This window comes from Chenopodium album, chromosome 1, assembly GCF_948465745.1.
Source record: "Chenopodium album chromosome 1, dcCheAlbu1.1, whole genome shotgun sequence".
Lineage (NCBI taxonomy): Eukaryota > Viridiplantae > Streptophyta > Magnoliopsida > Caryophyllales > Amaranthaceae > Chenopodium > Chenopodium album.
In genome coordinates, this window is record NC_137834.1 from 25,222,363 (window position 1) to 25,248,029 (window position 25,667).

The 25,667-nt window shown below is 35.2% G+C and overlaps 3 protein-coding genes across 3 annotated transcripts; 2 read left to right on the forward strand and 1 right to left on the reverse strand.

Annotated features, from left to right (window-relative positions):
* The first annotated feature begins 690 nt into the window (after window positions 1–690).
* On the forward strand, window positions 691–3,242 carry LOC145630062 (uncharacterized). The gene is made up of 5 exons (XM_081682300.1): window positions 691–754; window positions 812–1,245; window positions 1,870–2,013; window positions 2,104–2,515; window positions 2,629–3,242. The coding sequence occupies exons 1-5, from the start codon at window positions 691–693 to the stop codon at window positions 3,240–3,242; spliced, it is 1,668 nt and encodes a 555-aa protein (XP_081538426.1).
* Window positions 3,243–5,129: 1,887 nt separating this feature from the next.
* Window positions 5,130–6,993, forward strand: LOC145575409 (putative glutathione S-transferase parA). Its single transcript, XM_081633297.1, has 2 exons — window positions 5,130–5,493; window positions 6,456–6,993. Exons 1-2 carry the CDS (start codon window positions 5,176–5,178, stop codon window positions 6,801–6,803), a joined length of 666 nt encoding a protein of 221 aa, XP_081489423.1. The 5' UTR covers window positions 5,130–5,175; the 3' UTR covers window positions 6,804–6,993.
* A 15,882-nt stretch (window positions 6,994–22,875) lies between these two features.
* LOC145642878 (chalcone synthase-like) lies at window positions 22,876–25,189 on the reverse strand. The gene is made up of 2 exons (XM_081694041.1): window positions 24,778–25,189; window positions 22,876–24,064 (listed from the first exon to the last, which is right to left on the reverse strand). Exons 1-2 carry the CDS (start codon window positions 24,953–24,955, stop codon window positions 23,067–23,069), a joined length of 1,176 nt encoding a protein of 391 aa, XP_081550167.1. The 5' UTR covers window positions 24,956–25,189; the 3' UTR covers window positions 22,876–23,066.
* Window positions 25,190–25,667: the final 478 nt, after the last annotated feature.

Consider the following 25,667-nt stretch of genomic DNA (forward strand, 5'->3'; position numbering starts at 1 on the left):
GATGATAGGAGACTTATGTATGGACCAGATAGGGTGGGATTTTATACAGATTCTACTGATGTGAGGACCAGTAGTTTGGGTAGTTTTTTAATATCTGATTCACTTAGAAGTGACTCAGCAACACATGGAAGTGATGGGAGAAATGGGGCCCAGTCAAAAGATGTTGTCCAAAACCCTAGATGTACTTCCTTATCCCTTTCCAATTGCATAAAAGCTCCTAACAGCAGCTCTATCAAGCCTTCCCAGCAATTTGTTTCTACTGCTCCTTCCTCTTCCACAAATCCAACCATTCAAACATCAAATCCTTCAGCTTCTGACCATGTGAAACCTAAAAGAAAACTCAGAAAAAAGTATTCTGAAATCAATCCAGGACCTCATATTGAAATTCAACCCACCCAAGCATCTCAAATTACTCCTGTTTGCAATACTAATGACTCTGCCACACTTAAATCTGCTGCTGTGAAACCCAAAAAGAGACTAAGGCAGCATTCTTTACAACCCATTCCTGAAGTTGAGGTTGATGATGTTGCAGATGAATTAGAGTTAGAGTGTGATGCTAGGGATAATGATGTGGTTCTAAGTGAGGATGATTTTGAGGATCAAGATGGGTAGGATCTATTTGCAGCTAATGTAGATTTGCAGATTAGTGAGATTGTGAAAAGAAGTTTGGTGGGGATTAAGACTGAGAACATGGATGTTGTTGAAGACGAACAGGGAGATATATTGTTAGTGAGTGATGAGGATCTTAATGACAGTGATTAAGAGTTGAAAGACATACCTGGATCTGATGATGATGAAATTCAATATCTAGTTTTCAATCCAACTGTAGACTTTAAGAAGAAGATTTCCCTCACTTTAGGATTAAAATTTCCATCTGCAAAGGTGTTCAGGAAGGCATTACAGCATCATGCAATTGAGAATGGTTATAATTACTATTTTTTACACAACAAGAGCCATAGAATAACTGTATTCTGTGCTGAGTGGTGTAAGTGCCCTTGGAAGAAAGGTAAGAGGGTTGAATGCAAGTGCAATAGCTCAAGGAAGTGCTATTTTAAGGTACACTGCTGCAAGGTGAAAGGTGAGGAGACCTTTCAAATAAAAAGCCTTAGACTGGACCATGTTTGTGGGCATCAACATGTGAACCCAAGGATATCAGCTGAATATCTTGCAGAAAGATACATAGATGCTTGGAGGGATGACCCATGTTACAAACTGAGTGCCTTCATGAAGAGAGTCAGGAGAGAGGTGGGTGCTGAAGTAGGATATTACAAGTGTTATAATGCTAAGAAGATGGCATTGCAGATGATACATGGGGATGCAGCAGATGAATACAATAGGGTATGGGAATATGCAGAGGCCATTAGGAAATCAAACCCAGGTAGTACTGCAGTGGTGAAAGTGGTGGGCATTGAGAACCCACCTCCTTTGTTCCAAAGAATGTATATTTGCCTTCAGCCTTGTAAAGAGGGTTTCATGGCAAGTTGCAGGCCAATATTAGGGGTTGATGGTGCTCATCTCAAAGGGCCTTTCCCTGGGATTTTGTTGACAGCTGTTGGAAAGGATGGAAACAATAATATATTTCCAGTAGCTTGGGCTGTAGTGGAAACAGAAAATGCAGAAACATGGGCCTGGTTCTTAGAGCTCTTAGTGTCTGACATTTCTTCAGTTGCCCAAGTAGTAACATGGGTACATGAGATTGAAGATGATGTTACCTTTATGTCTGATAGACAAAAGGTTAGGTTTTCTATCTATACACTACAAATTATCTCTCATTTTTATTTAAATTTTAACTTCAATTTACCTGTCATTTATGTTTAGTATTTCTGTCATTTATGTTCAACATTTAACTTAATTGTGGTGTTTCAATAGGGTCTACTTGATGCATTTAACAAAGTCATTCCAAATGCTGAAACAAGATATTGTTGCAGACATATATGGTCCAACTTTAAGACCAAGTTCCCAGGGGAAGTATATAGAGAAGTATTCTGGAAAGCAGCAAGGTCATCAACTAAGGTAACTGATTTTCTTATGCATTGTTTATGAGTAATTGCTTATTGTTTAGTGTAAGTGCATGAATTAATTGGGGATGTGTCTTCTTTCCAGCATCAATTTGAAACACACATGGCTGAGATTAAAAAATTGAATGTAGAAGCTTTTAACTACCTAGATGATATCCCTGTATGTCATTGGTCAAGACATGGGTTTAGTCCTAGAGCTAAATCTGGTATGTTGTTAAACAATTGTTGTGAGAGTTTTAACAACGTTTTGAGAGAGGCTAGGGCTAAACCAATTCTGTCATTAATGGAGTGGATAAGGCGATATGTGATGATGAGATGCTTTGCTAAAAGGGAAGGGTTACAAAACTTTCATGGATTAATTATGCCCTCTGTTGTAAAAATGATTGAGAGAGGTCAAAAGATGGTGGGTAGCATGAGAATAACCCAAGCTGACCTGCATGAGTTTGAGGTTGATGATGATGGGGACACATTTGTGGTTAACCTAGAGGACAAAAGTTGTGGGTGTTACAGGTGGACTCTGATGGGAATCCCCTGCTGGCATGCATAGCAAAAATAAGGTTGAACTATGAAGATTTTGTTCACACAACCTACCATGTTGCTACATATGCAGCAACATATGCACCTCCCTTTCATGCTATGCCTGGACAAAAACAATGGCAGAAAGTACCTCTTGCTGAACCACTACCCCCACCATTCAGAGTCATGCTTGGCAGACCCTCCAAAAAGAAAAGAAAGAAAGAGGCAGGTGAGGGAAAAGATAAGTATATGAAGAGGCCAAAAAAACAGAATAACTGTCAAAGGTGTGGGGAATTGGGTCACTCTAAGACTGCTTGTTTCAAACCTCATAAACCAAAAGGTCCAGTGAACAAGGGTGGGAGACCTAAAACAAGAAAAACTCAAGGACCATCTCATACAACTGCAGTTGTAGCCTCAAATTCAGCAGATAGGGCAGCAACAAGGGCTACAAGTACTATTGCAGCAGCATCAAGGCCATCAACTAGGGCTTCAAGTGCAGCAGCATCTAGGCCATCAAGTCATGCTTCAGAAAGGGATCCAACTGTGAGGAAGGGAAAAGGTTCAACTTCATCTGGGGGTGTTGTTGCATCTCAGAACAGCAAGAAACAACCTGCTCCTACTGCCAGAGGGAAGAGACAGAAAACAGATTCTTTGAATGATCTCCAAGCCTCACAACCATCTCAGCAAAGTTGTGTATCTCATGACTAATACACTTCTAGTGTTTTCAAGTTGATGTAATCTTAACTTTTGCAAATTAAACTAATATTTTGTTTAAGTAACTTAATGTCATGTAATTTCAGTGACTTTTGGATAATTTCAGTCACTTTTTGCACCAATGTAGTCAACTTTGTTTTGGATAATGTCAGGAATTTGTCTGCTGCTATATTTGTTTGCAATTTTATGAATTTGTATATTGTGAATTTGTCTAATGCTATAACAATGTTACAAAATAAAAAACTGAAGAAAATTAAAGGCAATTGAATCTTCATTTCTTCATTCAAATATTGGAATTATTACATCATGTTCTCAATCACTCCCCTACTGCAATACAACTAAACATTTGAGTTACACTTAATTAGACACATAACTTCACCACAATTAAACTACACACGATTGACATAATAACACACATTAACATAATTCCACAATTTCCATGACTAATTAGATATCTTTCAACACCTTATGTTCTCATGTTCTTCATCTTGTTCTTCATCTTCTCATGTTCCTCAATCAATCTTCTCTTCTCATTTTCCATACATGCAACCCTAGCCTTCAAAACATTCATATCAGTCACCAATCTTTGTTTTTCAGATAGTAGAGCATTAGTAACATCCTTCTGCCACTGCAAAATATCCTCATCAACCCATTCAAAGTAGTCACAACCTTTCTCCCCTGTCTCGGAATTATAAAATTTGCAGGCTTTAAACTTTCTACCTGGATTTTCATGAGTCCATGAAGTCCTTTGCGCAAGAGGAAGGCCACAATTGCACTTTGATAACTTCCATTTCGTTGAAAACATGCTTCAACAGCCAAAACAACATGATTTCAGAACAAACTGAATTATAAACCCTAATTTAGCAATCAATGCAAACAATTGAATTAAAGGAATGGTATTGGGGGAATAAAACCCGTAAGAAATGTTCTTACCTGATGCGAAAAGGAATGAATCGATTTAATTGATGAACCTTGGATTGTGAATTCGTGAGGAGAGAGAAACAATTTGGGGAACAATTAAGGGGATTCGAAGAGAGAGAAAGAAGAATGGAGGGAAAAACAGGGGAAACAAAAGAGAGAGGGTAATTTTAAAGTCACGTGACTGTCACGTGCGTAGTCAACGCCGGAGTTAAAAAGTCAAAGGCCGGAATCCGGCCTTAAGGTCCCTCTAGACAACAAAACAAACTTATAAGGTCCTTTTAGACCACTTTGAACATATAAGGTCCTTCCAGACAAATAAGTGAAGATATAAGTCCCTTCCAGACAAATTTTCCAAATTCAAACTATCAATTACATATTACTAAAAGCGAATCTGTAGGAACACTTGGCAACATATTATTAAAAAAATTCCCGCCAAAATTACTTTCTAAATAACATCGTTATTATATAAATAAAGACTGCATTTAGATTATGACTTTTTTTTTATATAAAATCTAAAATAAACTTCCGAAAATATCAACTTGCACATTATAACTATAAATATTTTCTCTCACATGTTTTAATTGTTTTAATATATTTCATGCACTTTAATACCTGGTGAATCGATTCATTAATTTTTATATAATTATATTATTATCATAATTATTCAACAACCGTGCATTTACACGGGGTTTAACCTAGTTACAACTAAAAACCAATGAAGTATATAAATAGGTACATTAAACCTTATTTTTTTAAAGATAATACTTATAGTTGGGTTATTTTACCATGTCTATAATCTATTGTATAGCCAACAACCTCAAAATCTCAACCAGTCAACAAGTAATGACGCATGTGATTACCGCTTTCATCCCACAAACCTTGCAATTCATTATAATAAAAAAAAAATTAAAAAAAAAAGGGTCTATATCATAAAATTCAAGATCACATTCGAGTTAAGAAAAAGAATAATAATAATACTCTCTTTATCTGAAATTAAGATTCGAAAATGTCGAGGGAAGAAGTAGTGGTGCTTGATTGCTGGTGCAGCTCATGTGCAATGAGAGTGAAAATTGCACTAGCAGAGAAGGGAGTTGAGTTTGAATGCAAAGATCAGAACTTAGCTGAAAAGGGGTCGTTACTACTTGAGATGAACCCAATTCATAAATTGGTTCCGGTTTTGATCCATAATGGCAAACCCATTTGTGAGTCACTTTTAATTGTTGAGTATATTGATCAAGTTTGGACTCACTCATCTCCTCTGCTTCCAACTGATCCTTACCTCCGATCTCAAGCTAGATTTTGGGGCCAATTTATTGACAATAAGGTAATTGACTATTTGACTCTTTCTTAATTCCTCTGTTTTCTTTACATGATTTTTTTTTGTCGAACTTAAGTTATCTATCGACTTTACTAATTAAAGCTTTTTTAATTACATATTTTAATTTTGTTGAAACTTAGTTTTACATAGGTGAAATAATTTTTTGCTAGTTAAATTTATGCTTATTAAGCTCAAAATATTATTTTGGAATATATACTTCGAAAAAGCTACGGGGAAATGAACGGTGCCTAGGGCCTGTTCACTTCAGCTGAATTTCAGTTCAGTTAAACTCCAATCAATTCTATTTATTTTAGTTCAGCTCGAATAAGTTCAATTCAATTCAGTTCAAATCAGCTCCTAATTTCCTTCTATTATAAAATATTCATTTCAGCTCAGCTCAGCTCAGCTCCAATTAGTTCAGTTCAGTTTAGTTCAAGAAACAGGCCCTTAATTACTACTTCTTTCGTTTCTTTTTATTTGACACGTTTCTTTAGTCATGTTTGCCAATGTACAAATTCAATCAAATATCTTTAACTATTGACAAGTAAAAATTATAAAAAGTTGAAATTTAAAAATATATATATCGTGGCGAATCAAATAAGACTCCACATGACTATATTTTTCATTACATATATATCACAAAACACAGTCAAAGGGGAGTATATGAATAGTGCTAAAGTCAAAACTTGTCAACTTATAAGAAAACCGGAGGTAGTATAAGTTATGACATTCACATTAGAAGTATATTCCTCGGATAATATAAGTTTAGAGATTACAATTTGGTGCAAGAATAATTGAGCCAAGCTGTTAGAAATATGGATATTGGAAAATATATCCATCTCATATCTCTAACACAAATGATCTTAAAATAATACAGAATAACAAGATTGACACTCTCAAAAACGTATTCTAATTCTCACTAGATCGATTTGATTTTTAAATTTAATAACAAGATTGGTCTATTGCAGATATATGAGGGTGCAAAACAAGTATGGAGGACAAAAGGAGAAGAGGAAGAGAAAGCCAAAAAGGAGTTTATTGAGAACTTGAAGATATTAGAAGGGGTGATTAATAATCAACAGTTTTTTGGAGGTGATACTCTTGGTTACGTTGATATAGCATTAATTCCAATTGCACCTTGGTTTTATGCTTTCGAAAAGTTCGGGAATTTCAGCATTGAGGCTAGTTGTCCCAAAATTGTTACATGGGCTAAAAGATGTATGGAGAAATCGAGTGTATCGGGTTCCTTACCCGATTATGATGAATTTTATTATTCCTTTGCCTTAGACATCAAAAAAGTTCTCGGGCTCGACTAAACCTACTTTAAATCTTCAATAACCACTCCAAAGATTTGGTCATGGAACATGTTACATGTAGGAGAGCTTACAAATTGCCGCGCACCTTACAGAAATAATTTTATTTCCTTCCGTTTGTGTCGTTGAAAATGTAGTAGGTACTTTATTAATTTCTCGGAATAAGTGAAATCTATATTTTTATTAAAACTCATGGCAATACATGTCATGTTGCTATGTGTCAATGACAGTATATGTTATACCGTGTGTCGCATTATCTTAATCAATGATACGGCGCCAAGTAATATTTATAATCACATATATCTATTTATACTATTCTTAAATACCAAAGCAACTAATTACAATTTAAATTAATACTATCCATAAAAAAAAAAAAAAAAAAAAAAAAAAAAAAAAACTTTAAAAGTTCTAAATAAAAGTCATTTTAAATGGTCATAATCTATATTATTATTAAAACTCATAGGAACAACCTAGGGATGGCAATATTAAGTGGATATCCGCTAACCCGCTCCACCTGCTTAAAATAAATGGACGAAAACCCGAATTAAATGGATGAGAAACGGGTGACGGATAAAGCGGATGATGGATCGGATCGGATGTGGATGATATTTTTTTCACCCGCTAACCATCCACCCACCCGTTTAATATATATTAAATTTTTAATCAAAGAATTTTACTAATAAAATATAAAATGTGCAAGAAAGTTACTTGTCTTTTTTTTTTTTTTTTTTGCAAATTAATTTTTCAAACAATATGTTGTTATTGTTTCTTTTTTATTAATAAAATAAAAAAATTATTATATAAATAACCGAAAATTTAAATTTTTGTGAGTTTTTTTTTCATTTTAGTACTCATCCCTTTGTCATCCGCTCCACCCGTTTCATCCGCGGATGATGGACGGATGGATATGGATGATGGGTGAAGCGGATGACGGATGGATGTGGATGGAGCAATTAGGATAATGCATGGATGCGGGTGAAGCTCCACCCGATCCAAATCCGATCCATTGCCATCTCTAGAACAACCTTCTAATGTCATGTGTCACCCTTTATTATTATTATTTAGTGCCATATGTGCGCCATGTATCATCATATGTGTATCATTTACTTTCTCAATGCATTGAATTCTATAGTAATGTGTAGTTGATTAAAATTACTCTATAACTTTAATTTTCTGTAATAATATTTAACTTTCATGATAAACTCTTCATATGTGCCTCCATATTTACATTTGACATGCATATTTGAAATATATTTATTACAGTAATAAATTAAAAGATAATATAGATTATTATATTTATCACTCACTTTTATTATAATATGTCCATTAAACGTTTCCTAAAAAAAAAATGTCCATTAAACGTTTTTATGAATTTTGATCAAACAATTATAAAATACAATGTACCGGGGCATTGCCCGGGCCAATAACTAGTTATAATTAAAAAGTCATTTTAGTTTTGGTAGTACTTTGTAAGTAATATGAAACTGATTATTAATATGGCTGGAAAACCACAATCATTAATTGTAACATTGTTACATCATAATTATTTATTATGATATGAAATTTTTTTGTCTCAAACCCGTAAAGTCCGAAAAAAATGAATGCAAATATCAAGAGTCAATCCAATAGAGTAATTTATATTTTATAAAATTTGTGGGATCATCCAAATAACTTGTTGGGGTAAGTGCCTCAAATTTACGCTCCGCACTATGTCTGCGGCTTTCTTCCACAAACTGCATTATATCTGCAGTTTCTTCTGTGGCTCTAATTGGAATTATACGGAGTACAAAGTACAATGCTGAACTGCTGATGCTATTACATAACTTCAAGTGGGTTTGCTAGTGGGCTTTGTGTTTTTTTTTTTTCTTTTCTTATTTTTTCTTATGCGCGGGCCCCACGTATAGTACATAAGTTAGCAATTTCTTATTTCTTCCTGGTCAACATAGGATATAGGGGACATATACTCCTTGGCTTATGCGAGTAAGGGATACTCGATTTTTTACTCCGTATTTTACACACATTATTCCAGATTCCTATTTTTCACTTCATCGTAGAGAGAGCCCTAGAGTATTGTTATACTCCTTACTCCTCCTTGTGCTGATTGTGCTCGTTTGAGAATTCTTGTACTCTTTCTCCATTATAGAGAAATATTTTGCTCGTCGTCGTTGTGGGGTTTTTTCCCGTATTGGGTTTCCCCACGTTAAATTTCTTGTGTGATATATTTATTGTTTTCTTTATTGTTTATATCGAATTATTCCGCTGCGATTGTTAGGCTTAATCCCTTACAAGTGGTATCAGAGCTTTGGTTTATTTCACTCTAGATTGGGATTTTCTTTATTTAATTATGTCTACAGTCACAAAATTCGATATTTAGAAATTCGGCATCAATAATAGTTTTTCCATATGGAGGGTTCAGATGAGAGTCGTTCTCACACAGAAGGGATTGAAAAAGGCGATCGAAGGTATAACGAAGAAGCCTGCGAGTATGTCCAATGAACAATGGGAAGAATTGGATGAGAAGGCGTTATCGGCGATCCAACTTTGCTTGTCTAATGAGGTTCTTCGGGAAGTCATTAATGAGACTACCACTTTGGGTATTTGGACCAAACTTGAATCTCTTTATATGACTAAAAGTCTTGCCAACAAGCTTCGTCTCAAAGAACGCTTATATACTCTTCGTATGGCTGAAGGTACTTCTGTTAAATCTCATCTTAGTGAGTTTAATTCTATTATTATTGATCTAGAAAATCTTGATGTGACAATTGATGATGAGGATAAAGCTGTATTGTTGGTTGTTTCTTTACCTTCTTCTTTTAAGCACTTTAAAGAAATTATGCTTTATGGTAATCATGATGCTCTTGCCTTTGAGGATGTGAAATCCAATTTGTTGTCAAAAGAAAAATTTGACGTTGAGGTCCAATCAAAGGACCAAGGTGAGGGTTTAATTGCTAGAGGAAGGACTATGGATAAAGGGAGTACCAGTTCTAAAAAGTCTTCTAGATCAAAGTCTAGGAAACATAAATCCAACAATAAAACTTGTCTTTATTGTAAGAAATATGGCCATGATATTTCTAGTTGCTACAAATTGAAAAGGAAACAAGAGAATGGAGAGGATAATAAAAATCCACATAAATCTGCCAAAGCTAGTGTTGTTGAAAATGATTCTGAAGGTGATGTTTCTTTGTTAGCTGCCTCTACTGAGAAGAGGAGTAAAACTGAATGGATTCTTGACTCTGGTTGTACTTATCATATGTGTCCTCATAGGGATTGGTTCACCACTTATAAATATGTTGATTGTGGTGTAGTCTTGATGGGTAATGATATTCCATGCAAGGCTATTGGTATAGGTACTATTAGAATCAAGACTCATGATGGTATTATTAGAACTCTTAAAGATGTTCGTTATGTGCCTTCTTTGAAACGGAACCTGATTTCTTTGGGTACCCTAGAATCTCTTGGGTATAAGTACACAGCTGAAGGTGGAGTTCTTCGTGTTGTTAAAGGTTCTCTTGTTGTTATGAAAGCTAATCGTAGTGGGAGCTTGTATGTTTTGCAAGGTACTACTGTGACAGGTTCTGCAGCTGTTTCTTCGGATGATTCTCCTCATGGGTCATCTCCAGTTACTTCACCATCACCTCCGCCCAAGTTTGATGTCACTACTCTATGGCATTCGCGCCTTGGCCATTTGAGTGAAAAGGGCATGCAAGTTCTAAGTAAAAGAGGCTACTTCGGTAATCATGGCATTGGTAAGTTGGGTTTCTGTGAACATTGTGTCTTTGGCAAGCAGAAAAAATTAAGTTTCTCTACTGCTGTTCATTCTACTAAAGGCATTCTTGATTATGTTCATTCTCATATTTGGGGACCCTCTCGTGTTGCCTCTATTAAAGGTAGTCATTATTTGTTGACCTTTATTGATGATTTTTCTCGTAAAGTCAGGACTTATTTTCTTAAAAATAAGAATGATACTTTTGATATGTTTAAGAAGTGGAAAGCACTTGTTGAAAATCAGACAGGGAGAAAGATTAAGAAGCTTAGAACTGATAATGGTTTAGAGTTCGTCGAGGATAAATTCATTGAGTTCTGCGCTAATCATGGCATTGCTAGACATAAAACTGTTAGAAAAACGCCCCAGCAAAATGGTGTTGCAGAACGCATGAATAGAACTCTAATTGAGAGAGTTCGTTGTATGCTCTCTAGTGCTGGGTTATGGAAGAAACGTCATCTTTGGGCAGAGACTGCATCTACGACATGTTATTTGGTCAATCGTTCTCCACATTCTTCTATTGACTTCAAAATTCCTAAAGAAGTTTGGTCAGGTAAACCTGTTGATTATTCTAATTTAAGAGTTTTTGGTTGTCCTGCTTATACTCATGTTAATGATGGTAAATTATCACCTAGAGCTAAGAAATGCATCTTTGTTGGTTATCCACTTGGAGTTAAGGGTTATAATTTGTATGATCCTGATTCACGTAAAGTCTTTATTAGTAGAGACGTTACTTTTCATGAAGATGCATTGAATTCTGTTGGAATGGAGTCTACTGTTGTTTCTTCTACTTGTACAGGTGATTCTCAGAGTACTAGTTAGAAGGTGGAGTTGGAGGTTGGTTCTAAATCTCCCATTAACGGTTCTAGCACATCTTCTAGCAGTATTACTACTACTACTACAAGTACTGTTGTTCCACATCATGGTCCGTCCATTGCCCAGGATAGGCCACGGAGACAAACCAGGTTACCACCACATCTTGAATATTTTGAGTGTAATTTCGTATGCTTTGAGTTTTGCAGAAGAAGTTGATCAAAGCATCGATCCTTCCAGTTATTCTGAAGCTATTTCATCTTCTGATTCGTCTGAATGGCTTGTGGCTATGAATGAAGAGGTTGAAAGTCTCCATAAGAATGGTACTTGGGATTTGGTTGAGTTACCAAAGGGCAAGCGTCCATTGAGCTGCAAATGGATTTACAAGTTGAAAGACGGCATTCCCAGTGTTGAAGCTGCAAGGTACAAGGCACGCTTAGTAGTGCGTGGTTGTCATCAAAAGGAAGGTATTGACTTTAATGAAATTTTCTATCTAGTTATTCGTCATACTTCTATTCGTGTCATGCTAGCTTTAGTTGCTCTTTATAATATGGAGTTGGAGAAACTTGATTTGAAAACTACTTTTCTCCATGGTGATTTGGAGGAAGAGATCTATATGAAACAACCGGAGGGGTTTGTAGTTCCTGGCAAGGAACATTTGGTATGTCGTTTGAAAAAGTCTCTCTATGGCTTGAAACAGGCTCCGCGACAATGGTATAAGAAGTTTGATTCTTTTATGGTCCGACATGGTTATTCTCGTAGTCAATACGATGATTGTGTTTATTTTCGACAATTTTCGAATGGGTTTTTTCTTTATTTGCTTCTATATGTTGATGATATGCTCATTGATTCTTGTGACAAGTCTTTAGTTCATGAGTTGAAGGCTCAACTTAGTAATGAGTTTGATATGAAAGACCTTGGTGCAGCAAAGAAGATTCTTGGCATGGAAATCCTTAGGGATCGTCACGGTGGAAATTAAAGTTATTTCTTTCTCAGAAGAAGTACCTCGAAAAGGTACTCAACAGATTTAATATGACTGATTGTAAGTCTGTTTCTACTCCTCTTGTCGCACACTTTAAATTGTCTGCTGATCAATGTCCTGAGACCGATGATGAGATTGAATTAATGTCTCATGTTCCATATTCCAGTGCTGTTGGGAGTCTTATGTATGCTATGGTCTGTACTAGACCTGATTTGGCTCATGCTGTTAGTGTTGTGAGTCGTTATATGCATAATCCTGGTAAGGATCATTGGAATGCTGTGAAGTGGATCCTTCGTTATTTAAAGGGTACTTGTGATCTTGCCTTAGTATTTGATAATGGTAAGGCCACAACTGATGATGTTGTGGGTTATGTTGATTCCGATTATGGCGGTGATCTTAATCGTCGAAAGTCTATATCTGGCTACATTTTTACTCTTTGTGATGGCTCTATTAGTTGGAAGTCTTCTCTTCAGTCCATTGCGGCTTTGTCTACAACAGAGGCCGAGTATGTAGTTGCCACCGAAGGTGTTAAGGAGGCTATTTGGCTTAGAGGTCTTGTTCGTGAGCTTGGTCTATCTCAAGAAGTTCTTGTGGTGTTTTGTGATAATCAAAGTGCTATTCATTTGACCAGGAATAATCGTTATCATGACAAGACTAAACATGTTGATGTGAGGCGTCATTTTATCAGAGATACAGTTGAAGCGGGGGAGGTTGTAGTTCATAAAATTCATACAACTGAGAATCCTGCGGATATGCTTACTAAGTCACTTCCGGTCTACAAGTTCAAACATTGTTTGGACTTGGTTGGTCTTCACAGTTTATAATAGCCCTTCAGGGCTTCGACGACGATGAGTGTTTATTATGGAATTTGAGTCAAGGTGGAGATTGTTGGGGTAAGTGCCTCAAATTTACGCTCCGCACTATGTCTGCGGCTTTCTTCCACAAACTGCATTATATCTGCAATTTCTTTTGTGGCTCTAATTGGAATTATACGGAGTACAAAGTACAATGCTGAACTGCTGATGCTATTACATAACTTCAAGTGGGTTTACTAGTGGGCTTTGTGTTTTTTTTTCTTTTCTTATTTTTTCTTATGCGCGGGCCCCACGTATAGTACATAAGTTAGCAATTCCTTATTTCCTCATGGTCAACATAGGATACAGGGGACATATACTCCTTGGCTTATGTGAGTAAGGGATTCTCGATTTTTTACTCCGTATTTTACACACATTATTCCAGATTCCTATTTTTCACTTCATCGTAGAGAGAGCCCTAGAGTATTGTTATACTCCTTATTCCTCCTTGTGCTGATTGTGCTCGTTTGAGGATTCTTGTACTCTTTCTCCATTATAGTGAAATATTTTGCTCGTCGTCGTTATGGGGTTTTTTCCCGTATTGGGTTTCCCCACGTTAAATTTCTTGTGTGATTTATTTATTGTTTTCTTTATTGTTTATATCGAATTATTCCGCTGCGATTGTTAGGCTTAATCCCTTACATAACTAATTAAAGACTAATGTAACTCTTTGCAAATATTTTACTGTATCATAATTAGTTGCGATGAAATTGAAATGATTGTGATTTTATCTTTAATTTCATACTTTGTCTGTTTTTTTTAAATGCATCACTTCTATATTTGGTAACTTTATACTATATTTTATCATTTCTCTCTTATTTTAAACTCTACTTAAATTATTTTATCATTTCTCTCTCTCTTCCATGGTCCCCACTTAAATAATAAAAGTATCTATTCTCTTTGACATACTTTTTCTTTCATAGTCCCCATATACTACCTCCGGTCCACTTTAGTTGCAACTTTGGGGAGGTTTGCGGAGGCCGAGACAAAATTTCCTAAACATGTTTATTGAAAGATAAGGGTATACAATTAAGTATTAATCAAGTAATAAAAAGAAAAAAAAATTCAACCCAATTTTAAAAAAGAAACCCACCACCACCAACCTAGCCACGACCACCAACCCAACCACGGCCAACCCAGCCACAACCACCAAACCACCGACCCCACAAACCCAACGACCCCCCACCCACCGATTCCACCAGCCCACCAATTCCACCAGCCACGACCACCAAACCACCGACCCCCAGCAACCCACCGACCCCAAAAACCCAACGACCCCCGAACCACGGACACCGAAACCACCAACACCGAAACACCAACCCCGAAACCCACCGATTGGAAACCCCAACCAACACCACCGACACAACCAACCCCGAAACCACCAACCGCGAAACAACCAACACCGAAACGACCACATACTATCCCCCCAACCGCCGAAACAACTAACACAGAAATCCACCGGCGAGCTGCAATAACCACCCACCTACCACCAAACCCACGAAGCCACACACCCACGAACCCACACACCCACGAACACACAAACCCACAAATCTGGAAAAATAATAGGAATGGTTGAAGGAGGAGAGAGAAAAAAAATGGGGATGAGGAAGAAGATGTAGAAATTTGATGAACAATGGTGATGAGGGGGAAGATGAAAGAGGATGAAGGTGGCTGGAATTGGTTTTGGTGGCTAAGGGGTTGATTTTGGTGAAAATAGATAACTTAATTAATGTTAGGGTTTAAGCTAATTAGATAAAATCAGTTTTGTAATTAGGGTGTTTTAAAAAAAAAGTAAGGGTAAAATGGTCATTTTACCACTAAAAAGTTACTAAAAAAGGAAAGAAATGGGAAAGTTGCAAGTAAAGTGGACCGGCCCAAAAAGGAAATAGTTGCAAGTAAAGTGGACCGGAGGTAGTATCACTTTTACTATAATAATTTATTCACCCACTGACAATATTATATTACTCTTTTAAAACTATGTGCACTCCCAAAGTCCCAAGTGATACAAATAAAAAAATTAAAAAAAAAAAAAACGTAGGGAGTATTACATTAGATAACCCCAGGCTTTGCTTGTGCCAACAACTAGTTTAATACAATAAGTCAATAAAGTGATTGTATGTAGTCAATGTAGACCATTATCGCAGATTTTAATGTTTTTTTTTTGTTTTGAGTAGTTATATTTTAATTTCTAATTCAAATTAAATTTAATATTACCTCTCTATTTTTTTTTTATTTTTTTTTTTGACACTTTTTTACTTTAGCACTATTCACACATTCCCCTTTAATCGTGTTTTGTGCTTTATACGTAATGAAAAATATAGACATGCAGAATCATATTAGATTCGCCCCGATAAAATATATTTTCAAAATATCAATTTTTCATAATTTTTGCTTATCGGTAATAAAAGATATAAATGGTTGAAGTTGTGCATTATATCAAACGTGACTAAAGAAACGTGTCAACTAAAAAGAAACGGGCTAATGTGATATATTTGTTTGATTCGTTTTGATTTTTAAAGAAAGATTGCAAAAAATTTAAGTACCTTGATTATATATTCTATTATTAATCATATGAGATTGATAAAAGATACTCTTGAAACCACTTTGTTGTTGATGGTTCACAACTGAACGTCAAAAGAGGAGTGAAAACCTTAATTGATTTTAGCATAAAAATCTCATTTGGGCTTTTAATTGGACCAAATTCTCCTCATTCTGGTTGCCTACATTATTTCATACTGAAAAGCTATTGATTCGCACGCAAATTCCCCCGCTGCTCCTTGGCTGATATATTTTACTTGTTGGCTGACATATTTTATGTGTTAGTTGATATGTTTCATTTGTTAGCTGATATAGTTTTTGTATTGGCTAATATATATTATTTTTGTTAGATGATATATTTTTTAAAAAAGTTTTGTTAGGTTCCTTTTGTTGGCTAATATCGGACATCATTTGACTTATATGTTTCTTTAGTTGACTGATATATTAATTTTATTGGCTGATATGTTTATTTTAATTGTTGGCTTATATGTTTCATTTTATTGGCTATTATGTTTATTTTGTTGCCATGTTAGCTTATATGTTGCTTTTGTTTGCTAGTTTCATCCTTTTATTGGCTAAAATGCTTTATTTGTTGACTGATATGTTCCTTCTATTGACTCCTCCGACAGCAAACTCTTCGGTGGTGGATGCTTAGGGTGATATGTACCCTTTTATTAGATGATATGTTCCTTTTATAAGCTGATATGCTTCATTTGCTAGCTGATATATTCCTTGTCTTATATCAGTCATCGAGGCCTTCCAAAGGGAGGTTAGTTATGTATGAGTAAATGCATAACGAGGGGCATGAGGGTCATTTTACGTAAAAGCATTTTTGAATTTAGAGTAGTGTCACTGGGTGATCAATTGTATCACTAGATGATTAAATGGTACCATTGAACATTTCAGTGGTACTATTTATGTATGTAGTGGTACTATATATTCATTCAATGGTATTTACTACGTGTAGAAATAGTATCACTACGGTAGAAATAGTATCACTACATAGTCAATGATATTATCTAAACTTTCAATGGTACATTTAAAAAGTGGTCTCACTTACCCATCTCTCTCCTCTTTTCTCTCACCCCCATTTGCTTTTTAATATTTTAGTATTTGTTATGCATTTGCTAATGCATAACTAACCTCCCTCACTACTTCAATTAGCTATTATGTTCATTTTAATGGCTAATATACATCATTTGTTGGCTAATATGAACATTTTCACGTCACACAATATAAACACAATCACGCTTTTCAAGAACCTGATTCCTTTCTAAAACTAAAATTCTTCACTCCCCAAGGCAGCCCTGCCCTCGAGAGCTGATACACATACAATCATTGTATGTTGTTCCTACATACAACATCACTACAAATTTGACGCATCATTAAAAAAGGGGAGAAAATTAGAAGTCAAATATAAATTGAATTCTAATGGAACATGGGTCCATTATTGTAGCCAAAAAAAATGACAAAGTAAGGTTGTATGTAGGGACCACGTACAACAATTATATGTGTAGCCTTAATGCCACCTTCTTTGTTTCTCTCTCCTCCTCCCCCAAAACAACAAACTGCAACAACAACATCGCACCACAATTACCCAGCCATCACCTCCACTGCAAAAGAGCCCACATCGCCACCACCTTCACCATAACAACAAACACCAACAAATTAGCCCACAATGGAAACAACTGCACCGTTGAGCTCAACAAGTTGAGTCTGACGATCCTTGTCAACTTCGTTGATTTCGACGTTTCCGTTGAGTTAATTGGTTTTCCCTTTTTTTTTTTAGGTTTTTATTTTGGTTTTTGAATGTTTGATTCGATTTTGATTTCTGGGTTTGTGTAGATTTTGACACCATGGAAGGCGGTAAAGGATTTTAACGTTGTCGCACGAACTCTTTGGTGTGGATGTCCGAACCCAATAAATTGTGTTTCATATTAGTATTTGAAACAAGAATAGCAACCATACGATGCTCGACTAGCAAATCTTAACTAGTGTGTACCTCTTGTCAGTTTATGTACTTCTTAAATTTAATAACTATGTTCGAATATTTGTATAGTTAGTGTGTAGTGGTTCGGACATTGTCTTGGGTGTTATATATGTATATGTACATATATGTATATATACTATACATATATATATACATATAGCAGAGTTGTCAAAAATTGACCCGACCAGAACTCGATTATTAATTGACCCATTTGAACTCGAAAAAATGGTGACCCGAACCCGACCCTAAAACTAACCCTAGACCTGAGTATTCGAGACCCGAGTCCGAACATGAACCGACCTAGAGATGAGCGACCCAAATGTAACCCGTAAATCATTGACTAGAATCGAACCCAATCTAAACCGAAATTGACCCAAAACTGTTTTAATCCGTCATAACCCAAATTTAACCCGACCTGTTACTAACCCGACCCGAATACAACCCGACCCGTTCCTAACCCGATCGGAATTTCACCCGACCTGTGACTAACCCAACTTGAAATTCAACCTAACCTGTTACAAACCCAATCCGAAATCAACCTGACTTGTTATTGACCCGAACCAAATTCAACCTGACTTGTTATTGTCCCAATCCGAATTTTACCCGACCTAATAATCAACCCGACTTGTTAATGACCCGATCCGAATTTTACCCGACCTATTACTAACTCGACCCAAAATTCAACCTGATCTATTACTAAACCGATCCAAAATCAATATGACTTGTTATTGACCTGACCTAAATTCAACCCAAATTGTTCCTAACCTGATTTCAAATCACCTTAAATTCAATTATGACCACCTTATTATTTTTTATCAAATCATTTTGTCTAGGGAGACCAAGTTGATCCAGACCAGCAAAAGAAAGAAGAATCATCCCCAAATTTAAGAGTTAAATATAGTATATATTTGTTGTATTGTTAAAGGAGATAATTATCTTCCTAAATTATAGACTATAGTTCCCTCATATGTTGTCATACATATTGTTATATTGTCATTACATGAATTATTAACAAACCGACCCAAAAAATGTACCCGAATCCAAGATGACTCGACCCGAAATCAACCCGAAATCCAAATTAACCCAATATTTGAAACCTGAACCCAAACATGACCCACTTGGAAATGACTCGACATGATCATAACCCGAAAATTATTGACTTGAACCTAAACATGACCCGACTTGAAAATGACCTGATCTGATTGTAACCCGCAAATTATTGACTTGAATCGAACCCGACTTGAACTCGAGAATGATTCGACTTGGAAGTGACCCGACCTGATTATAACCCGCAAATTATTGACTTGAACTAGAGAATGACCCGACTTGGAAATGACCCAACCTGATTATAACCCACAAATTATTGACTTGAACCGAACCCAACTCAAACCCGAGAATGACTCAGCTTGATTCTAACCCACAAATTATTGACTTGAACCGAACTCGACTCGTACCCAAGAATTACCCTGTCCTGTTTTAACCTACTTATTATTCACCCGACCCAAATGTAACCCAACCTGTTATTAATCCGACCTAAACCCGATAAGATTTATGACTTGACGTGACCCGAATCAAGCATGACCCAACCCGAACCCGACCAGCATAGGTTATGTTATTAACCCAAATTGACCCGACCCACTCTTACCCTACCCAAACTCGACCTGTTTACTCGAATTGAGTGCTCTAGTTGGAGTCCAATGAGAAGGATGAGAAGGAACAAATGTGCATATGTTTTTACTAAATGTACAATTTTTTTTTATATTGAATATGCATAATTGTGTTTCAAACTGATAATTTTTTTTAATTTTCTAGAAAAACAAAAATTATGCACATTTGTTAAAAAATTATGCACATCACATTTGAGTCTTTTTTTTTTTTTTTTTTGTTTTTTTTTTTTGCACATTTAGTTCAAAAAAATATGCACATTTAATACAAAAATTATGCACAAAAAATCCTTCTCATTCTTCTCATTTTAAGGAACTTTTCATTTGACCCTAAATCTTATATATATATATATATATATATATATATATATATATATATATATATATATATATATAAGAAATAGAAATATTAAATAGAAATAAGTATTAATTATAATGATTGATGAATTGATATACATTATAAATTAAATATTATTTTTAGAAATAATTTAAATTGTAATCTAAAACCAGGCCATGAGGTCGTTCCTTAGCAAAATCCTAGTGTTAGTTAAGACAAACACTACAAGAGGGGGGTGAATTGTATGTGAGTTCCTAGTAACAACTTTTGCAGAATATAAAACAGGATATAATAGGAACTAAGCAATGCATACAAGATTTTACAAGGAAACCTTTCAAGGCCCAACTAGAAGTAAAACCTCGACCGTCTTAGGGATTTCACACATCAAATTACTTCACTATGATAGGACAAACTCTCCTAGTTACAACCTATTATAAACAGACTTATACTCACAAGTTCCAAACTGAACTTGCTATATTGTATAGTCTTATTCTACCCAACCTAATTCCTTGGATTAGATTCACTCTGTACTCCCTGAGTACTCTCTCACTCAATTTCAATCTACAAGTCTACAAACTATATGCTATAGGCTAATCACTCACCCAAACCAAAACAATATAAATACTTGACTTCTAATATGTGATAGGAAAGCTACACATGAAATCCGAAACTAAGGGCCTGTTTACATCAACTTAATTATGTTCAGTTGAGTTCACCTTCAATTAGTTCAACTCCTAATTTCCTTCTCCCATAAAATATTCATTTCAGCTCAGCTCAGTTCAGTTCAGCTCCAATCAGTTCAGTTCAGTTCAGCTTAGTTCAGCTCAGTTCAGTAAATATGAACAGACCATAATATGACAAATTTTAGACTTGACAAAGTTAAACTTTAGAGCTCTCTTCAGATTATTCACGTATAAACTCACAAGTTGTGTTAATTATGAAATCTTCTTTATATACAAGAGGTACTTGTATGTAAAGTAGGGTTTTTCAAAAGATAGAAATTATAAAACTACCAATTTCATAAAACAGGTTTTTATGTAAATCTTTTGCAAAGAATATCTTTTTAGAAAACTTATTGAAGATAAATTTAAGAAAAGAATATTATCATGTAAAACCGGATTTTTTAAAATAAAATATTTTAGAAAATCTTTTTATAAATTAAAACTTATCTTTGATAAATTTTCCATTTTTAAGACTTGCCGATCTTTATCACGCTTCTAATAAATTCCATGCATAAACTTACCTAACATATTTACAACAATCCTTAGAATAATAAAATTATATATTCTATCTAGATTGTTCGGCAATGTTGTGGGTTATGAATACTTGGGCTTCACGCAGTCCAAGATTGAGATCATGTTGTCCATCTTACTCCAGCTCAACTCCTTGCTAAAACTTCGTAGGCCAAATTCTAATGGAACTTGCGGTCTTTAACGCAGACCAAGTCAAGCTTCTCAACTTGTTGTCAAGCTTCTGTAAGAAAGCTTCACTTCATGTTCCTAATTGGGAACTCATCAGTTAGTTCTATTGAGGAGCTCTTCTTCTACTTTCTAGAACTTTCCTTGGAATCTTCTTGAGTCTTCATAGACAGGTTACTCTTCCACTTCTAAAATCAACTTCACTTATCCTAATCACAACACTTGGAGAAATCTTATTAGTTGAAGTTTGCTTATTCTCATCATCATAACTCTTAAGCTTCAACACTTAGTCATTAAAATCCATAGTTAATACTACCCTAGTACTCTAATGGGAGGTGTGATGGGCCGCTACTAGGTATGGTCCATACCAAGGGGTGAAAACAGTATAGAATCAACAATAATATACAGTATAAAAACAACAAATTAATAACAGTATAATATAAAGATTTGCTCTTTCCTCTTTCCCTCTTTCTCCATTGGAAATCTCGCTAGAATTATAACAGTATAAACTATAAAATAACAGTATATTTCTCAATAATAACAATATATTTATCAATAATTATAGTATAGATCGAAAAAAAAAGAATTTGATATGGACCATACCAGGTATGGGCCTATAGTAACTACTCTAGTGGAGTAGATAAGTGAGCCTCGTTGACTTAGCGACTCTTAAAAAATTACTTTTGCCACTTGCCAATTGCCATTGTGTTGCAGCTAGTTCATGCCTAGTGTCACCATCCATTTATGAAAGTCTTTCCTCATTTATAATGATATACTCGTGTATAATTTTTCTTTGTGACATCTATCTGTTAGAAAGACTACTTCCATTTTTGTTTTTTTTTTTTCAAAATTTTTTTTTTAGTGTTGCACTTTGATCAAACATACATTAGACGCATGACTTTTATTTGTCTATTTATTTATGTAATTGTATACTTTGTATTATTAAAAATTAGTAAAATTTAATGTTATTAATGTATACAATTTGTAGAATAGAACAACACATTTAATATTTACAAAATAACAATTGATTTGAGTGTTACAAGTATATATTAGTAAAGTTTCGAGTCAAAACCGTTATGTTTATAACAAAGTGTAGCACCTGAAAAAATTGTGGGAGTAACAACTTTGGGCTTAACTCGCAATTTGGGCTGGATTTACATATCTGAGATTACTATAAAAAAAAAAACCCTCTTTAATTTTTTTTTTTTTTATAAGATTTTTTTTTTTCTTTCTTATAGAGATTAAAATTATGAACTATAGACTATAGTAGTAGTTCTAAATGAAAGATCTTGCCTTAGCCCTTGGAATTAATGGTGAATTTAAATTATATATAGTTTGTGACTAGTTATCCTCTTACCGCATCAACACTCTATCTTTAATTGCATTAATTTGTATGCAGACAATAAACCTCAAAACATTCAAATACAAGGGTAGCATTATACTTTGTACGTATTTTCAAATACACAACGCATTACTTTTTTTTATTCCATTTGTTATTTGTAGATTCCATTATACCAATGTAATATTCTCTGCTTTATTCCTTCAAAAGTATGTGTATTAATGTAATTTATTTTTCTTTTACCAACCTTTTTCTATATGTATTGCAAACTTTAGAAAATATATATCATAAATTCATAATAACAAGGACGTCTCTTTTTGAAAGTCACAATAGTAATAGATACAGTAGTATTGTGTTCCATTTCCGTACAATATAAATAACCATAACAAACACGTAAATATTAATTAAGAATACTATAATAAATTACATTGGAATGGACCACTGGAAGATAATAATAATTACTAGAACTATAAATGAATTACGTAACAAAAGTAGTAGAATCATAGCAGATATTGTGGCAAATTTAACTGCCACTCATGTTTTATGGGGTGGACATCCAAAAACAATTTCAATAGGTCAAAGGAACACTGTGAAGGACAACAGTTTCTACGGTGAGGCCGGGACCAAACCCGAACAAAACACCCCAGTCTAGCCCATCGCCAGTAGTCGATTTCCCTTCCTTGGACGACTTCTTCCTCATCTCGTCTAGGATGAATAAAACACAAGCACTCGACATATTACCAAAGTCACGTAACACGTTACGTGTGGCGGTAAGTTTTTCTTCGTCTAGGCCTAGTTTGGCCTCGACTTGGTCTAGAATAGCGGGACCACCAGGATGAGCGATCCAAAAGAGAGAGTTCCAATCATCAATTCCAAGGGGTTTAAATGCGTCCTCGAGGGCCTTGTTAATATTCTTAGAAATTAGGCCAGGAACATCTTTCAGTAGATGAAAAGTCAGGCCCACTTCACGCAAGTGTCCATCAATTGCACCCTCAGAGTCCGGGAGTAAAGTTTGGGCTGCCCACACCATCTTAAATAAAGGCCGCTCAATGGACTCTACTGGATCAGCACCGACAATCAACGCTCCAGCCCCATCCCCAAAAAGGGCCTGGCCCACCATTGAGTCCAAGTGAGTCTCAGTAGGCCCACGGAAACAAATAGCCGTGATCTCAGAACAAACCACAAGGACTCTAGCCCCGCGGTTGTTCTCCGCAAGGTCCTTGGCGAGACGGAGGACCGTCCCGCCAGCAAAGCAACCTTGTTGGTAGAGCATGAAGCGGCGAACAGAAGGGCGTAGGCCGAGGAGCTTAGTGAGCTGGTAGTCCGCCCCTGGCATGTCAACACCGGAGGTGGTGCACATGATAACATGGGTGATCTTGGACTTAGGCTGCCCCCATTCCTTAATAGCCTTGACCGCGGCTTCTTTGCCGAGCCTAGGGACTTCGGCAACCACCATGTCTTGTCTAGTGTCTAGTGATGAGCCCATGTACTCGCACATGTTTGGTTTCTCCTTGAGTATGTCTTCTGTCAAGTACATGTAACGTTTCTTGATCATTGATTTGTCACCTATAAAATTTAATAACGGCAAAATTTATAAGGTTAGTACAATTTAAGGCGTATCCTTTAATTTAATTTAGGAGACAGGCAAAATAATTATATAAAAAAAAAAAAAAAATTGTGTACCTCTTATTTCTTTAGTTTCATTTTACTCGTCTTACATAAATCTTGTACATTTTTTAAATAAATGGGATAAGTAAATTGAAATGGAAGACGTATATACCAGCGAGATTTTATATATTGGGAAATTAAAAGTGCGCTTTTAGGATATTGTTTAAACTCATTAGTCATTTTTCTGCTAAATTAAAATAATTAGATAAGCACACTCTTTGCATGCAACTATGCAAGTTCCTAAGGAAACTCAGTCAAATTTGTCTCTCCTCAAATTTTACATGAATCTTTGCCAAATAAAATTCTTCTACGCTTAATATTATACAGTAGACATTATAGATGTTTGCTGAATCTATCCACAATCTTATATTTCTTTAATAATTTCTTGGAATATAATTGTCTAATCACAATATAATTCAAGCTTGTGGATCAATTAGTGTATTAATATTAATATGAAGATATTGCATGTTAAAACAAATAAAACCATCCAGTGCATCATTTCATTTTCATTTTCCACAAAAGATATATAATATAATGTATAAATTATAAACATCAACAAAATTAATAAATGCGATGAGCTAAAATGAGTATATATAAAAAAAAAGACTTACACATGCGTCTAAATTTCTCCTTTAAATCAGTCATATGCTCACTCTTAGTAACACGGAAGTAATAATCCGGATAATCAGCTTGATAAACACAATTGGGTGGAGTGGCGGTACCAATAGCCAAGATCGCGGCCGGTCCATCGGCACGCTGAGCTTGGCGGATTTCATCAAGGGAAGCCATTTAAGCTAGATACCTTGCACAACAACGTTCCCTAGCAAAACTATAAAGCTAAGAGAATATATACTAGATAAAAACTTAACTTATCTTAATCAAAGTACTTAGCCTATATATATAGAGTGTAGCACTTTGTGAGTATATTTATATAATATAATTGGAATTTAAGAAGAAGGTTAGTTGGAGAAAGTTAAGTAAGAAAATGATAGAGATTAGAGAAAGAAGAGCACGTAGACAAAGTTCCAATAGTATTGTAAGAGATAGTAGTACAACTCGTGAGATATATAAGTGTAGGTGGTAGGTTGGATGGACGGACAGATTTAGGAACACGTGGGTTTGGGAGTTAGGCATGGTTAAGTGATGGTAGATATTGCATTGCACATTTTGATATGAAACACAGTGTGACTTTTGGTTTTTTATTTGCCCAAGTACTTGGTATCTTAGCCCCATGTATCAAAGAAGGAAAATAAATATCGTCAGCATTATTTTCAAGGACTACAACAAAGACTGAGGGTATTAAAACAATTGATGGTTACATTTACTTTACTTGATTTATATGTATGTGTGTTTTGTCCTTATTTTTAAAGATGTTGGCTTTTTTTTTTTTTTTTTTTTTTTTTTGGGTATACTTATATGTCTTGATGTCTGATGAAGGGACTTGATTTAAAGAAATCCTAACACATCTTCCGTTTTAATAATATTACAACAAAATTTTACA